The sequence below is a fragment of the Typopeltis vanoorti genome, chromosome 13 (assembly GCF_054136105.1).
Source record: "Typopeltis vanoorti isolate ZY-2024b chromosome 13, IOZ_Tvanoo_1.0, whole genome shotgun sequence".
In the NCBI taxonomy this organism is placed as follows: domain Eukaryota; kingdom Metazoa; phylum Arthropoda; class Arachnida; order Uropygi; family Thelyphonidae; genus Typopeltis; species Typopeltis vanoorti.
In genome coordinates, this window is record NC_143561.1 from 74,742,718 (window position 1) to 74,761,537 (window position 18,820).

Sequence of the window (18,820 nt, forward strand, 5' to 3'; positions counted from 1 at the left end):
ACAGCTGGGTCAGAAGTAAAGTACTTAACCAAAGACTAGAGACTGCAGATATGAGAGTCCTGAGAAAGATTAGAGGCATGAACAGATGGTATCAATGACAATATCATATTAAAAACGAGGATATTAGGAAAGAACTTGATATTGTTAGCATCCAGGAATGCGTTAGCAGAGCTAATCTCAGGTGGTATGGTTCCTTAAACAGAATGGGCGCGGAAAAATTAGCAAAACAAGTGTTCTCTGTCAAGTTGTCAGGAAAACGACCCAGAGGAAGACCAAGATATAGATGGATTGATACGGTACAAAGTGCCTTAGACGATAGAAATATAAGATCTGATAATGTTGGAGTCTTGACAAGTAACAGACTGATTTGGAGGAAAATTGTAGATAGGAAGTTAGTAATGATGTAAATTTTTCATGTAGTACTATCATATCCTGTACACCCCTTGAGGGTACATAGCAGGAATTTGATGATGGTGAAGAATGGGTGGAACAGTTTGTTCAAGTGTCAAGTGCATTTAGTATGATTGAGTTTGAGATGGTATGACAGCTGGTGTCGATGATCAGTGAACTCTCTCTCAGTGAGCTCCTGACTCCTTGGAGGTTTGATAATTAATAATAATTATATTTTTTGAATAACAGCTTCACACATCTAAGTGAAAACTAAATATAATTTATTACTCCTACTGAGAGAAATAAATAGATGTAATAAAGTATATTTAGTTTTCTGTTACATGTGTGATGCTGTTATTCAAAAAATATAGTATGTCTAACATTCATGTCTCTATTAAACAACTAGGAATTATTATTATTTAAATGATTCTGTTTTAAGGAGTATTATTCAAAATTTCTCTGTCACTCATAAACAGTATCCTCTGTCAGTTCACAGAGTTTAATGAAGTTTGTTTCATAAATATGAAAATTTGTCATTCCTTCATTTCATATTATTTTTAATGGCAAAATAGGAAAACATTATTTACTGTACACTAACATATGCAAGAAACCTCTAAGTTCAGTTCCTCATTTATAGTGATATCACTGTCACTATACAAGAATATTTTTACAATGCATATTTACACATTGACAAGGGACAGTGGAAGTTAAGGGACAAGGGACATCCATGGAAGTTAAGTTTATGTGCTGATAATTGTAAAGTTGCATGATTCATTTGGATGTCATTTCAGCTTTCTTTTTAGACAGGACAAAACATGTTTGAAGCAAGAAGAAAAGTTATACTTACCTTCAGTATTAATCACATGCTGTTTAAACTTCTTACTTTCTGAAAACAGTTCGATGAAGAAAGTAACTCAGTGTGTAATATTCAAGGGTATTGTGCAGCATGAAGATAGACTTCCGTTATCTTGGAGACAAGAACTAAACACAGAATTTAGGATATAGATTACTGTGGCCATCACCTGCATTCAGAATTTTATTTTCTCACATTCATTCTAGCTTGCAGAGCCAGTTTAGCTTTCTGTAGAATAGTTCTAATTCTTCTGACCTGCAACTTATTATTTTCATAACCGTGTACATCCTTATGCCCATGGTATTCTTTATATGTCATCTTTTACTGATTAAGATTGCACATCCATTTCACTCCCACCCTGTTTTTGCTTTGAACTGTGGGAAAACATTCTGATATTGCATCATTGATGTATGTTTTAATACTTGTTAAAGCATGTTACCTTTTCTGAATGGAACATCCATATGTTTAGCCACTTCTCAGTTACAGCATGGTCACCATGACCAGCTGGAGACAGAACAATTATTCCTTTAACTGAATTCTCCCATACACTATAATCAGTTCTAATACTTTTTGAACCCCAATTCCTTCTGTCACATACTGCTTAAGGAAGTTGACTTGCAAAAATAAATTCAGCTTCATTCTTCTGATGAAATTTCACTGCTATTCAGTCACTGTCCAAATAATTTAGTATCCCTTTACAAAATTTTAGTACATCTTAGGTTTATTTAGCAGTGCATTTGATCACCAACAATTGATCCATTAGCAACACCCCCATCATGTATTTGATCTTCTTAGGTGCCACCTCATATCATTAACTTCAAACTCACTGCTAGGTGGAAAATTGTTACTGATTGCAGTCATAGCCTCTTACCTCAACTAGACTGAAATCATCAGATATCATTAGCATCATCCCTTCTCTTCTCCTCCTATGCTATCCTTCCTAAAAATACCCGTACCTTTATACTCAACACAAGTTACTAAATCTTCTTTTGAGACCCAGGTATCACTAATGCCAATAAACTAGGACTACAACAAATTCAACCACTTTGTTTCTAATACTCCTGACATTCATATTCTGAAATGTAATAAGTTACCTCTGTTTTTTTTTTTTTTTTTTTTCCCCTCAAACTCACCTGTGTAGTCTGCTTGACTCAGTTGGACAATTTCAGATCTTTGTTCACACACCTAATGCTTCACTTGTACAGACAACTTTCCACATATTAACTGGACAAACACACAATCATCCTTTCATCATAATAACCTCCAAGATTTAACCATGTTTTTATTATTATTATTATTATATGGCATCACCATGGAGTCTGGAGACTCATTATGTGAGAGACCCACACTGTTTATATACACAAACCTAATCATACTCTCCTTAAACTCATTTTCTGTTGGAACATTCATGACTAATTCTGGCAAGCCATTCCACTCATTCACCACTCTCTAGGCGAAAAATAGAGTTCTCACACCCTTACTAACCACACGCTTACGCAACTTCCATGGATGACCCCCTCGTTCTGACTATTTGTCATATATTGAAAAATTTTCTTTGCATCCCCATTGAATATCTTATAAGTATCTGTCATGCCCCTCTTTTCCACTTATCAGCTAAACTTTTGGAACTCACCCCTTAGAGAGCATTCCACATACCTGTTACTAGTTTGGTTGCTTGTCTGAATCTTCTCTGCCACCTCCTGATCCTCAGCAAACCCAGGTGACCAAATCTGTGCACAGTAGTCAAGATGCAGCCAGATCACTGCCTTATAAATCTAGTTTCTCTGACTTCATATCCTCTCATGCCGTATTTTTCACCAGCCACATCATTTCCTACCAGAACTATTAACATAGTTGCATAATTAGTTACTTTTATGTATAGATTTCACCATTACTTCCATCATAATCTAGTTTCCCTGACTTTCCTATTAGGTCTCGTACCAATAAATAATTTCTCCAGACTGACTCCTGATACTATATGCATTCAAGTACTGGCCATCCCACTTACATGAATATATTATTCCTTCAAACTCACTCCATACATCCAAAAAAAAACCCTCAACCATTCTTTCTACATAGCCTACACATTGAATCATTTGCCATCATAACTTTTGTTCTTATTATGCAGTCATCATCATTATCATCAAATTCCTGCCATGTACCGTTAAGGGCTGTACAGGATATGACAGTACTACATGAAAAAATTGCATCATTACTAACTTCCTATCTACAATTTTCCTCCAAATCAGTCTGTTACTTGTCAAGACTCCAACATTATCAGATCTTGTATTTCTATCGTCTAAGGCACTTTGTACCGTATCAATCCATCTATATCTTGGTCTTCCTCTGGGTCATTTTCCTGCCAACCTGGCAGAGAACACTTGTTTTGCTAATCTTTCCTCTCCCATTCTATTTAAGTGACCATACCACCTGAGATTAGCTCTGCTAACGCATTCCTGGATGCTAACAATGTCAAGTTCTTTCCTAATATCCTCATTTTTAATATGATATTGCCATTGATGCCATCTGTTCACGTCTCTAATCTTTCTCGGGACTCTCATATCTGCAGTCTCTAGTCTTTGGTCAAGTGTTTTACTTCTGACCCAGCTCTCAGATCCATAAGTTAAAACTGGTTTCAACACTGTCTTGTATACAGCTAATTTAGTGTTCTGACTAATTTCTTTCTTATTCCATATGAATTTATTCAATTGACTTCCCACCATACCAGCTTTGCTGATTCTGTTGTCTATTTCTATATTTAATTTACCATCTTCAGTAAAAATCGTGCCTAAGTAGCTGAAATGTTTTACTTGTTCCACAGGTTCTCCATTCACGACACAGTTGACATTTTCAATGATTCTGCCTATTTTCATTGTCTTTGTCTTTTTATTGCTGACCTTCATACCATATCTATTACAACAGCTATTCAATTTAGTCAGAGAATCTTGCTGACTTGTAGCGGATTTATTTAGAAGTATAATATCATCCGCATAAAGCAAAGAGCTGACATTAACATCTCCAATTTTGATATCAGGTTTAATACCACATTCCTTCATAATGTGATCCATATAGATAATGAATAACACAGGGGATAATGTACATCCTTGTCTCACACCAGATTTAACATTAAACCATCTTTCTGTACTTCCTTCAATTCTAACTGCTGACTTACAACTCAAATAAAGACTAAGTATTGCTTGATATAATGCCCCCATTGACACCATATAACTGCAGCGTATTGAATAGCTTCTCTCTTGGCACCTTGTCATATGCCTTTTCCAAATCGACAAAACTTAAATACAGATCTTTGTTACATTCCCATGCTTTTTCGACTATTTCTCGTAAAGTGAAGATCTGATCCTGACAGCCTCTATTTGGCCTGAATCCAGCTTGTTCTTCACCAAGCTTTTCTTCCACAATTCTTCTCAACCGTTTCTCAAGTATACTTGCATAGATCTTGCCAGGAACACTCAGTAGGGAAATACCTCTATAATTCTCACATTCAGTTTTATTTCCCTTTCTATATATGGGTACTATGAGAGCTCTACTCCAATCATCGGGAATTCGTCCCTCTGTCCAGGCTTTCTGAACTATGAAGTGCAGCCACTGTAAGACTCTTATACCACCATACTTCAGCATTTCTGGTCGAATATCATCTACTCCTGCTGCCTTTCCACATTTCAAGCCTTTGATGGCTTTTTCTACTTCAAGTATGGATATGTAATCCTGACTGCATCCCTGGTCAGTGTTTTTTATCACTGTGCTGTCATCACTGCTTGTTCATTTAGCAGTTTTTCAAAGTAATTACTCCATACTTCGAGGATAAATTTTTCTCCTGTTTTCATGTCACCTTTATCATCTCTAATTCCTTTTACACCACTCTTTCCTCCATTCCTAAGCTTCTTCAACAACCTCCAGAATATTTTGCCACCTTCTTGATATTTATTTTCTATATTCTTGCCAAAGTCTTCCCATGACTTTTGTTTAGCTGGTTTTACACACTGTTTAGCTTTCTTACATTTATCTCTATATTCTGTAAGAGTAAAAGCTGACTTATTTGCCAGGAACTTTTGATATGCTTTCTTCTTTTCCTTCACTGCCTCTTTAACTTCCTGTGTCCACCAGGGAGTTCTGATTTTTTTATTCTTGCACGCAACCTCACCACATGCCTCTCTGGCAGAATCAATCAATGTTTTCTTCAGAGTTTGCCCCTGAATCTCCAAGGTTTGATTCCTGTTCTCAAACTCTTTCATTTTCTTTTCTATAATCTTTGTGTATTTTAGTCTACATTTCACATCTGAGAGCTGCTCAACTTTTATTCGCTTTAAAACTTTCTTACATGTTCTTCTTTTCAATATGAAATTCAATTTTATCCTGCTCAATACTAAATAGTGATCACTTCCAATTTCAAATCCTCTGTACACTGTGGTGTCCTGCACCAGGGAGAAAACATCACTATCAACAATAACATAGTCAATTAGACTTTTCTTATTCCTTGTATCTTCTCTCCATGTGAATTTGTGCACATTTTTATGTTGGAACATGGTGTTAGTAATAACCAGTCCATGTCCTGAGCAGAAATCCAATAGGTATTTGCCATTATTATTAGCTTTGCTCTTTTCTCCAAATTTTCCCAAAATATTTTTGTATGTCTCACAATCATTTCCTACTCTGCTATTTAGATCCCCAACAAGGACCAACTTTTCCTTTTTCATTGTGTCAGTTGCTTTTTCTAAAGCCTCAAAAAATTCCTCCACTTCTAACTTAGTAGAACCTTCTGTGGGACCATAGGCAAAAATAAGTCTCATTGTCCAGTTCCCCATTCTCATATTTGCCCGCATTACTCTACTTGAGACTGACTGCCATTCAAGAAGATTAGCCTTGTATTTTGTGTTGAATACTATGGCTACTCCTTCTTTTCCTTGATTGGCATTGTCTGAATATAACATTTTGTATTTATTGCTCAGAAAGATCTCACCAGTTTTTATCGTTTTTGTTTCAGTCATCCCTATTATGTCGATCTGGTACTTATCTAATTCCTCAGCTAGCTCCATTTCTTTGCCATTCAGGCTTCTTACGTTGATAGTACCGATCTTTAACTCTGGTGATGTTGAGTTGGGGTTTGTTTTCAGATTTCAGATTTGTTCCAGTAGCTGACTTTTCGCTGTTTGCCCTGGTTCCCTGGCGAAAACAACGGGGGCCTTGTTTAACCGGGCGACGCTCCAGCCGGCATGAAATTTTGTCATGTTGTGCCATCATTTTTTATTTTGGTTTGACCTATAAGAATACAATTTGGTCGGCTAAATCCCAAATTGCCAGCCCATCTTCGTTCGTTCAGTATCAAAGTAGATACCCAACAGGGTGCACCACGAGAAGGTGAGGATTGGACATTAGGTCAGAAGCCCTGGTCGGTTCTCCGCATTCCTTTAAAGGCTATGTGGAGGTCTCCTCTCAGTTATACAGCTTTGACCCTTAAGCACCCCTTTTATTATGCAGTGCTATCATATTTAGGTAATATATTAAAAATTTTAACTTTTTCACTCTCCTCTCATTATTTCATTATCCTCTCTCTCTCTCTCATACTGTATTTCTCACCAGTCAGTTTCTTTTCAGAACTACTCTTTTACTTTTCTGTTTTTTTTTATTACATTCTTTTAATTTTTTTTTAGCACCCCGATAATTGGAAGTAGTAACATAGTCATTGGTCACGTGTTTTGTAATGGAACCAACATTCCATATAATATCCTTCTTTTTATAATCAGCTTTACCTACTTGATTATTATTACACAATATTTTACCTGATTCAGTGCTTTGTTGTGGCCCCTTTTGCTGCTTACCTTTCTTGTCCTTCCTATTGCTTTTTGACTTTTTCCAATTCCTTCTTCATCCATCTAGGTTTTAGTCTCGATATTTCTAAAGTTAATTAATTTTTGATATCCTCATTAATTTCTGAAGTAGCATTGGAACAAACACCTTTGTTCACAATTTCACTATTCAGATCAGCATTCCTGCTGTTCTTCAGAGTTTTGGCACCATTGTACAGTATTAAAGTATTCCAATAAAATATCAGGAAATTTGCCAAATACAATATATACATAAAAATTAGCGGTGATATTCTGCAAAAATTACTCTAAGAACAAAAAACACAAAACAGAAAAAAAAATAGCCAATTTCACAGGAGCATTAAATAAACCAACCTTTCACAATATAGTCTCAAATCCACAAAGCATTATCTAATCCTTTAATGTATTGTCAAGGTTCATGAATACAAACATGTCCATTTTTGAGGTAGATAGTTGAAATTATGAAAAATAGCTGTTCACACCTTCATGAATTATCTTGGCATTATCTCTAAAAATAATGTGTTTAATAAAGAGTATATATTTTCATTTCAGTAAAATATCATAAAGCACATTTTCTGCTTATTCTTTCTCAGGATTTTAATAAATATTTATTGCTATGTTACTATTCATTGTAAACAGTAGTTTTTCTTTATTTAACACTACATTTCTGCTGAAATGTGCTCCTGTCCTCCTTTCAGCTTCAAGGTCAAGTATTGCTTCTGACATCAAGCTTATAGCACAGTAGCAGTCATTCCTCTTCACCCTGGTTTCTTTCTTCTATATAAGTATGTTTTTTTTTTCTTCTCTTTTTTTTTTTCTTGACAGACTTGTCATTTAATCTGTTTTATTTCTTTCTTGACTTAACACCCTGCAAATCTATTTAAAGAACCTACGGTGAAATTGCTTTTTTATAACTATAGAATAATACACATGCTGCAGTAAACAACTTTTTTATTATGTAAATATTTCGTCTTATGTATCATAAGATATCATCAGTATAATTATCGAACCACAACTCTACTCATTTCTACAAAAAAATCGACACCCTTCATCCTCGTATCAAGTTTACATTAGAAAAGGAATCATCAAAAGGTATTTCCTTTCTTGATGTACACATCCAGCTTAAACAAGTTGGATCCACTTCTGTCTACTGAAAACCAACTTTTTCAGGTTTTATCCATGATACATCAGTTCACCATCCATCTCAAAAATATGGCATCGTAAAATCTTTAGTATCCAGAGCGCACGAGATTTGTTCTTCTGAAGAATCTCTAAAAGAAGAATTGGAAATTATCAAGAAAACAGCCTTACTAAATGGATATAAACCAAAAACAACCCAGACAAAGAAGCCCACAGTACTTCTAGACCATATATTAAAGACATCTCTGAATGTTTGGCAAATATTATGAAAAAATATCAGCTCCCTGCTACCTACAAACCCATCAACCGAATTCACAACTTGCTACCTTCTCCAAAAGACAAGCCTCTCACCAATGATGCTACTTGGCGTATACAGAGTACCATGTTCATGTAACCTGTCTTACTATGGACAAACAGGAAGATTCATAAATAAACGTATCTCAGAACATCAAGACCATATTGGCCTTATCAAACCTTACAAATCTGGCCTTGCACAACATGGAATTAAAAATGCTAACCACAGGATCCAATAGCCAAGTGCTAAGATACTATATATATTCATATATAAACATGAACGCTTATATAAAGAAAGTGCTGATAATTTGTCTGCTATATTGTCATTAATTCATTTTAATTTCAGCCCAATAGTTTTAATCCATGAACACATGACTGTATACATAGAGGGATTCCAATTTAAGCATGCACACTACTGTTTTCTTAATTCCTATTGTTGTTCGACAGTTGTACTGATGAAGTCTTATGATACATAAGACAAAATATTTACATAATAAAAAAGTTATTTACTGTGGCATACCTGTTATTCTATAGTTATGGATACCCCACGGGTTTCACTATATATATATATATATATATATAAATTAAAAAATGCTTTTTTTATAATAAATACAAAACTAACTTTTAAAGAACTTGAGACCTTGGCATACACATAACCACAGTAGAAATGGTTTTTTTTTTTAATGATAACTGAAATATAGCACAGATATTTTTGACTGAAATGTAGCAGCCTCAGTATAACTGCAAGCATTCAAAAAGCAGAACATTTAACAATTAGCTAAATGTTTAAAGGAGGTACCACATATTAGAGAAACTAAAAATTATAGAAAATAGTATTAACAAAAGAAAAAAAATGCTAATCACTAATCACAGTTGCTTGGAATAAAAATCTCCCACATTTTTCACAATAAACCTTCTTTTTACATTAGATTTAAATTTATAGTTGAGTTCTTAATCTTCCCTTGACAGATGTTCATGCTTTAAAGTAACTTCTATGAAGATGATGCATGTTCTTTCAAAATATCTTGCATTTGACTTTAAACGTATGTTGTGTGAGACCATTCTTATAAATCTATAATTCTATTCTATAATTATATTATATAACTCTGCTGAACATGTCCAATATAAGAATGGTGATGCTTTTATTGGACCTGATAAATGCCAAGTAGACAGAGGTGGATTTGCTCTTGGTGGATGGCAAACTAGAAAATGTATTGATAGGAAAAAGAAACCAAGGAATAAAACAAATTTTGTGGTGTCATTTGCCTCTTTCTGCCACTAAGTACAAACTGACTCCTTTACTTTGCATGCCATTTATCAGGTCCCTTACTACTGTCATCATCCTTATTTTGAACAAAACAGCTTCTCAAGACAAGAGAATTGTTAGATACCAAATTACATTCATTATAGAGAGTCTTGCATGTCTGGTTTCCTACAACATTTGACTGACACTGAACAGAAGTGCATTTTTCAAATTATGTGCCTTGTCCACAAAAGCGAAAAGTTTCACTAGGATATTATAGTTAACATTAAGAAGTTGTTGTTTCTATTCTGGTTAAGTGTATTCCTTTAATACAGAATTTAGAATAATAATAAATTTAGTTTAATCCTTTATCCCAGTGAGAGCAAACAAAGTTTGCACCTGAAAATATCTTCAGGACAGAATTTAGTGTTGCACTATCTTACCTGGGTAAGTAGTGCAACACCAGGGCAACTCGTAACAAAAGTGGAGCAAGCTACCAACACTCCTATCCCAGTATCTCCCATAATGCAAAACACATCTCCTTGTGGATATGTATACTGTTATGCATTAAGGGATTGGCCACTACCCAGACTAGTTTTGACCTTTATTGAGGTCTCTTCAGTGGGAGCCAGGCCCAGAGTTGGAGATACCAGGCAGAAGCAGTAGCAAGGTCATCTTTACCTATAGGAGTTGTCAAAAGGTTTACCACCTTTTTTTTATTAAATTACTCTGGATTTAGAGAAAGATGTTGAAAGTTTATTTTTCACTAGGTTAGACTATAATAATTTCACGCAAACTTTGTTTGCTCTCACTGGGATAAAGGATTAAACTAAATTTATTATAGTCTAACCTAGTGAAAAATAAACTTTCTACAGAATATAGAGTAAACAGTGGATTACCATATTAATAGTAATGCATCTGCTGTGAACTTCAAGAATTGCTTTTTAATACAAAAATGACTGAAATAATATAGAAGAAAACAGAAATGTTAGTCATCACTTCATATAACCTTGCTTTTTGTAGTTCAGTTCTATTTAGAGTACGTCGTCAGTTTTATTTTATATTTATTCATGAAGGCATGAATTCGTGCATTAAAATTTTATGGGTTATCCTATAAGTGTTACTGCACTTTGACATGCTCCATAAATTTAGGAAAAATTCAGTGTCATACTCAGTGTAAAGGTACACATTATTAGATTAGATTAAATATTTATTAGCAGGCATAATTTTATCTTCAATAATAAAATAAAACCCAGTAATAGTTAATATGATTAATGGGCTTGCATAATCCAAAATACAGTTAGGACAAGATAAAGAGTTAGTGTTCAATAATAATATGCAAAAAAGACTTTGCAATTTTTTATAAAAGTATTTTCATTAAGAAAGACATGTGAATATAGTTTTCTTCTGCTGACTACATGGCTGGCTGAAATATCTTCAAGATGAGACTGTTTTGGCTCATAGTAATATGTGTATGTAGTCTTTATTATTATGAATAATTCTGAAGATACATTGTCATATTAGAGAACTTACTTTAATTAAGATTTTGAAATTTAAAAGTTCAAATGTGAAATTTTAAATTTGACTTTTCAATTTTATATCAAGATCAACCTTTATATGTGTGACCTCTGATGAAAATAAGTACATTGCCAAAACAACATCAGTGGTTACTAGTTTGCTATAGTCCTGTTGTTTTTTAAAGCTCTGTTTGCTGTCTTATAGGCACTGGATCATTATCAAATTAAATTTCTATTCTTCCAGTATCCAAAATTCTTTTTCTAGATGCTATGTGGGTTGTAGATGATCCATCCAAATGCTAGGGAGTTAAGCTGTCATTTTTGTTCATGGATAATTATTTCACAGGCTTTCTTGAATTAACATTCATACCAGGTTTTGGTCCAATATAAGAACTGGGTGTCTTTCCAATAAATCCTTTGCATGATGTTTGAAGTGCATGTCAGAAAGGCGTGCTTTTCCATAATGAAGGTTAATGTATCATTTCTGCTTTTTGTTTTGGGATTGTAAAATTTGAGACAGTGCTGCCTGTAGCTTATTCTACTTAGGAGAAACAAGCTACAGGCAACACTGTCTCAAATTTTTGCCAGCCCACGTGCTCCTGAAGCACATTTTGTGCATAAGTTTTAGTGAAGTACAATGCTTTCCGTGATGAGTCCTTAGACTCCCAGGATGTCACGTAATAATAATAATTTTTCAGTCTAAGACTCAATGTGTGCAATAGCTTGTGCTCACAATAGTGAAAGTTACAAACTCTTGATACACCCAAAATTGGTGACATCTTTATTAAAAGATGTGGTACACTACATGTTAAATATTTCTATTCAACCAACCTAAATGTTTACTCCTTCAGCTACTTAAATACTTCATATACAAACAGTTAATAAACAAATTATGTCAAACTCTAGCTTAGGAAATTCTAAGCCTTTTTATTGCTATTAACACACCACAAATTAGTGTGCTACAAAGAATATTAAATATTTCTAGAAGCTACTAGCTACAATTTCTCACTGCAGTCTTTGCCCATGCTATTATTATTATTATTATTATTATTATTATTATATGGGCACCTCCAGGAGGCAAGGTTGAGATGGTTTGGTCATGTGATGAGGAGGGAGGACGAATATGTGGGAAGAAGGGTCATGCAGATGGATTTGCAAGGAAATGTGGGCAGCCAAAGAAGAGATGAAGGGATCCGATAGAAGAGGACTTGAGGATGAAGAACTTGGATGTGGTGACAGCCCAAGACAGGAGGATGTGGAGGAGACTCATCATCAACAGTGACCCCACTTAAGTAGGAGAAGCTGCAGAAGAAGAAGAAGATTATACGGGCACCTCCATGGAGTCTGAAGTCTCATCGCAGGAGACTTTATCTACACAATCTATCATACCTCTCCTTGAACCTATTAATAGACGAAGCACTCACAACTGACTCTGTCAACCTATTCACCACTCCCCAAGCAAAAAATCTAGTCCTTGCACATCTACTGACCACACCTTTATTCAACTTTTAGGGATGATCCCTTGTTCTGATCCCTCCAGTCAACTGCTGAAATATTTTCCCCTGATCTATCCTATAAAATCCTTTAAGAAACTTAAATGTTTCTATCATATCCTCTCTTTTTCTCCTATCAGCCAATTTCTGCTATCCACACACCTTCAGTCTATCCTCATAGGAAACATTCCACAGACCACTCACCATGTTGGTCACCTGCCTCCTGAATCATCTCCACCGCTTCCTCATCCCTAAGAAACCCAGGAGACCAGATAGGAGCGTATCAAGGGCTTATAAAGAGGAATGATAACTTCCTTATCTCTACTTGTTAATGTGTTCTTCACTAGCCAAGTAATCTTATGTGCTACCTTAGCAATATGTCCTCTAAACTTTACCTCTTTGTCTGTTACCACCCCTAAATCTCTAGCTTCATCTATTTCCTGGAGTACAGTGCCATTAATGTATTAAACAGCTTGTAATCTATTTATCCCAAAGTGCATAATTTTACTTTTCTTGACATTAAACTGACACCCATTAACTTTTGCCCATGCATGACAGCTTATTTAAATCATCCTGCAAAGGTAGTAATAGTTAATCCCCTTGATTAACTATTACTCTACCTAATTTTGCATCATCAGCAAACGACTGAATATTTCCTTTCTGGTTATTTCCTATATCATTTATATACAAATTAAACAGCAATGGTCCCAGCACTGAATCTTGTGGCACACCATTAGTCACCTGTTTTTCCCCTCGATTCTGCCTCTCCGTATACCACTTTTGATATCTGTCCCGCAGCCATCCTATTATTCATTTAACCAGTATCATATCCATCCCAAATTTGTTCTTATTTGCATAACAGTGTTCCATTTGGTATTCTATCAAATGCCTTTGCAAAATCATCGTGTAGCTATTTCCTTTATCCAACTCAGCTGTTACTCTGTTATAAAATATTAGTAAATTACTCAGGCATGATGACCTTTCACGAAGCCATGTTGACCATTATGCAGTATTATATTTTTATCTACCCATTCTTGAATTCTCTTTTTTATCAATTTTTCTAGTACTTTTACCACCATGCCTGAGATACTGATTGGTCTATAATTTGCTACTAGTCTTAGAACCTCTCTTATGCAAAAGAATAATTTGCCCTCTTTCCACTCCCTTGGAACACTACCAGAGCTGATACAAATTTAGCAGCCTAGTCAAAAGCATTGGTATCCTTGAACATTTTTGCAAAAACCTTGTCTGATATCCCATCTAATCCTACAGCTGTATTTACATTGAAATCCTACAATATCCTAAGCCCCTCCAATTCATCCACCTTTGTTCCCACATTAGTGTCTGTCACATAGGTTAAAGCAGTAACCTCACTAGGAAGATATAGCCTTGCAAAGTGGTCACTCAGTAACTAAACTATTTTATCCACCTCTGTCTCCTTGTGACCATCATCACTCATTAAGGTTAATCTTCCATAGTCATTCTTCCTCTTACTCGCCACATAACGAAGGAACTCTTTGGGATTTCCTTTGACCTGCTCGGATAAATTCTTCTCATAATGTGATTTTGCCTTCCTTAACTCAACATCACCAGTGTTAAAGATCTGTACTATCAACAAAAGAAGCCTGAATGGCAAAGAAATGGAGCTAGCTGAGGAATTAGATAATACCAGATCGACATAATAGGGTGACTGAAACAAAAGACAAAAACTGGTGAGATCTTTCTGAGCAATAAATACAAAATGTTATACTCAGGCAATGACAATCAAGGAAAAGGAGTAGCCATAGTATTCAACACTAAATATGAGGCTAATCTTCTTGAAATGGCAGGCAGTCTCAAGTAGAGTGATCTGGGCAAATATGAGAATGGGGAATTGGACAATGAGACTTATTCGTGCCTATGGTCTCACAGAAGGTTCTACTACGGTAGAAGTGGAGGAATTTTTTGAGGTTTTAGAGAAACCAATTGACACAATGAAAAAAAGAAAAGTTGGTGCTTGTTGGGGATCTAAATAGCAGAGTAGGAAATGATTGTCAGACATACAAAAATATTTTGGGAAAATTTGGAGAAAAGAGCAAAGCTAATAATAATAGCACATACTTGTTGGATTTCTGCTTGGGACATGAAATGGTTATCATTAAAACCATATTCCAACATAAAAATGTTCACAAATTCACATGGAGAGAAGACGCAAGGAATAAGAAGTCTCATTGACTATGTTATTGTTGATAGTGATGTTTTCTCCCTGGTGCAGGACACCACAGTGTACAGAGGATTTGAAATTGGAAGTGATCACTATTTAGTCTTGAGCAGGATAAAATTGAATTTCATATTGAAAAGAAAAACATGTAAGAAAGTTTTAAAGCGAATAAAAGTTGAGCAGTTCTCAGATGTGAACTGTAGACTAAAATACACAAAGATTATTGAAAAAAAATGAAAGAGTTTGAGAACAGGAACCAAACCTTGGAGATTCAGTGGCAAGCCTTGAAGAAACCCTGATTGATTCAGCCTGAGAGGCATGTGATGAAGTTGTCTGCAAGGATAGAAAAATCAGAACTCCATGGTGGACACAGGAAGTTAAAGAGGCAGCGAAGGAAACGAAGAAAGCATATCAAAAGTTCTTGGCAAATAAGTCAGCTTGTGCTCTTAGAGAATACAGAGACATGTAAGAAAGCTAAACACTGTGTAAAACTATTTGATTTTAACGGTAATAGATGCGAACACAGATTGATAAGGAAATAACTATTTATTAGTTGCAGGCATAGACTTTTGTGGCTAATTGGTTCAAAAGATATATTTCCGTGATTACACCACTTTTTTTTTTTATTATTCAGTTATACAAAATACTGAAATAATAGTTCCTGACAAGTTTCGTAAATCGTAGGATTTACATCTTCAGGTAAATAGTATAACTTAAAGTTTAAACAAGAGAATTAATAAATACAAATCATAACCGTCTGGCTATTCGTAAACTCAAAGAACAGAATGCAGATATAAAACGTTATTGACGTTGAACAATACTGGACTATGTCACGTGTTCTCATTCATACAGTCTGAGCTCAGATTGAGGTAGATTTTTAATTAGAGCTGACCATACTTGATGGAGAATTAAACCTTGATTTTTATTGCATTGGGTTGGGTTTTTTAGCATATTAGCAGCAGCTTTAAATGTTCTTATATAACTGTTGTTTTCTATGTATGACATCGTCGTTTTTTGCCAGAGTACATCGTGTCCAGTGGAAGTGGACATGATGTACTCTGGATGTACATCCTCTTAAAAATCCAGGAGTCTACAAAATCCATTGCTCTTGCGGGATTTGCTACGTAGGACAGACAGGAAGATCTGGAGAAATGCACATGCGCATGGCTGAACACCAAAAAGACGTACAATACAAAAGAGAACAAAAAAAAACGGGTCTTGCTTTCCATACCACTTCCACTGGACACGATGTACTCAGGCAAAAAATTACGATGTCATACATAGAAAATAACATTTACGTAAGAAAATTGAAAGAAGCTGCTAATATGCTAAAAAAAACCAACCCAATGCAATAAAAATCAAGGTTTAATTCTCCATCAAGTATGGTCATCTCTAATAAAAAATCTACCTCAATCTGAGCTCGGACTGTATGAACGAGAACAAGAACATGTGACATTGTCCAGTATTATTCAACGTCAATAACGTTTTATATCTGCATTCTGTTATTTGAGTTTATGAATAGCCAGACGGTTATGATTTGTATTTATTAATTCTCTTGCTTAAACTTTAAGTTATACTATTTACCCCCCCCCCCCCCCCCCCCCGAAGATGTACATCCTACGATTTACGAAACTTGTCAGGAACTATTATTTCAGTCTTTTGTATAACTGAATAATAAAAAAAAATGTGGTGTAATCACCGAAATATATCTTTTGAATTATTTATTAACTTAAACGCTAATATTTCGCTGATATTATATCCAGCATCTTCAGAGCATACAAACAAAGTTTGTTACAGTAGCAAGACAGCTGCAATCCAGTGTAACAGTGGGACTAGTATAAATAATTGTAGCATGCAACACAAAGACTAAAGTCCTAATTAGGCACCATCTAAGTTTTAAAAATATATATATTAATTTGGTCTTAGGATCCCAAATCTTTGGTACATTTATACAGCCATACTTGTTGATGTCTGGAGTATGTTTCATGGTTTCTGTTGATTCCAGGAACAACCTCTCTGACTTGTAAAAGCTTCTGTGCAGTATTTTTTTTTTTTTTTTTTTTCTAATTGTGTGCAGGGGTATCCAAAGCATGGTCTGCCAGACCTGACTTGCCATAGCGGAAGTGCCGGATATATTTTTTGTTTTCACCGAGACTGATCTCCACAGTTCTTCCTGTCTGTTCATAGTAGGCTCAATGACAGGAACAAGGCACTTCATAGACTGCTGGATGCAATAAAGGAAAGAATCTGTCCTTAGGTGAATGGATGAGAGTTTCCAATTTCACATAAGGTTTAAATACAGTGCATAGTTGGTGTTTGTTAAGCACCCTAGATGTCTTTTCAGATGTGCCTTTAATGTATGGAATGGTGGTAGTCTTCTATGGTAGATAGTGGGGAGAGGATTTTTGGGGAGCATTTAGTCTTTTATCTATCTTATGGGGATTATAGCCATTGGTCAGGAAGGTGTGACGCAGGTAAGAAAGTTCAGCAGTGAGAGCAATGTCATTGGAACAAACTGCTCTAGCTCTATGGGTTAGTGTTTTTAAGATACCATATTGTTGAGAAGGGTGATGGTGTGATTGTTTGTGTAAATATCTTCCTGTATGTGTGGGTTTTCTATAAACCGAGAATAATAAGGAACCTTCTGGAAGACGTGTGATAAGTGTGTCCAGGAAGGGTAGAAAGTCATTGGCTTCTAGTTCCATTGTAAAGTGGATTTTAGTGTGTTGGCTATTTAGATGCACTAAAAATGTATTCAATGTGTTTGGTGCATGTGGCCAAATAGCAAACACATCATCAACTTAGTGTAGCCAGAGACTAGGTTTGAGAGTTGGCTGTGTTGATAGCGAGCGTTTCCAGATGTTCTATGTAGAAGTTGGCTAAAGGGTGTGTGTGAGGGGGGTCCCATAGCTGTCCCATCTAATTGTTTGTATATTTTCCCTTTCCATATAAAATAGCTTGCCTGTACTGTGAATTTAAATAGCTGAACTATATCAGGGGGAAATTGTGAATTTAGTAAGTTAAGAGTTTCAGTTAATGGCACATTGGTGAATAATGAGGTAATATCAAAACTCTCCATTAAGTCTGAACTTTTTAAGGTGTGGTTTTCTAAAATACTTTTTAGGTGGGTAGAATTTTTAACAAAAGAGGGGGAATTATTTATGCAAGTGGCTAGTAGTTTGGCTAAATGTTTAGCAAGTTTATATGTGGGACTGTTTATACTATCTACAATAGGGCGTAAAGGTGTACCTTGTTTGTGAATTTTTGGAACTCCATATATCCTGATTACTTTAACATGGAGGGGTTTGAGTTTGTTGACTGTTTCTTTTGGCCAGGAAGTGACTTTGTTCAATAACTTGCACACCTTATTCTTTTGTGAGTTGGTGGGATCTCTATCTATAATTTGATATGTTGATTGGTCTTGGAGAAGTGCGTGCATTTTGTTTTCATATTATGTTGTATCCATCACTACAGTTGCATTTTCTTTATCTGATTTGGTTGTGGTAATGTGGTTATTATTGCATAGCTCTTTTAGAGCTATGATTTCTTTATGTGGGATATTACTTTTGGGAGGTTTAGAATGGATTAGGATGTTGACCACGTCTAATTGAATATTATTGGCTATTGCTAGAGGCAGGTCTTATATCCCATGTTCAACGGAAGCCATTATTTTGACTTTTGGAACTTCTTTAGGAATAATGGCAAGATCGTGTCCCCGACTTAATGCACTCGTGGCTTGTTTGGTTAAAGTTACCGATGATAAGTTCACAATGATGCCATCTTGATGTAATTGTGGCCGCTGCATAGCAATGCATTGTTGGAGAATATTAAATTTCTTCTGGTGCCC

The 18,820-nt window shown here is 35.3% G+C and overlaps 1 protein-coding gene across 4 annotated transcripts in view; it reads left to right on the forward strand.

The window, feature by feature from the left end:
* The window catches only part of LOC150100287 (palmitoyltransferase ZDHHC2), a 353,926-nt gene that overhangs the window by 314,387 nt on the left and 20,719 nt on the right, over positions 1–18,820 (forward strand). For 2 of the 4 annotated variants that reach the window (XM_090402380.1, XM_090402378.1), the window contains one exon: positions 7,785–7,871. The exons of the other annotated variants lie outside the window; for them this stretch is intronic. In XM_090402380.1, coding sequence (XP_090258506.1) covers positions 7,785–7,831 — 47 coding nt within the window. In that variant the 3' untranslated portion in view covers positions 7,832–7,871. The remainder of the gene's footprint in view (positions 1–7,784; positions 7,872–18,820) is intronic. 4 annotated transcript variants of the gene reach the window in all.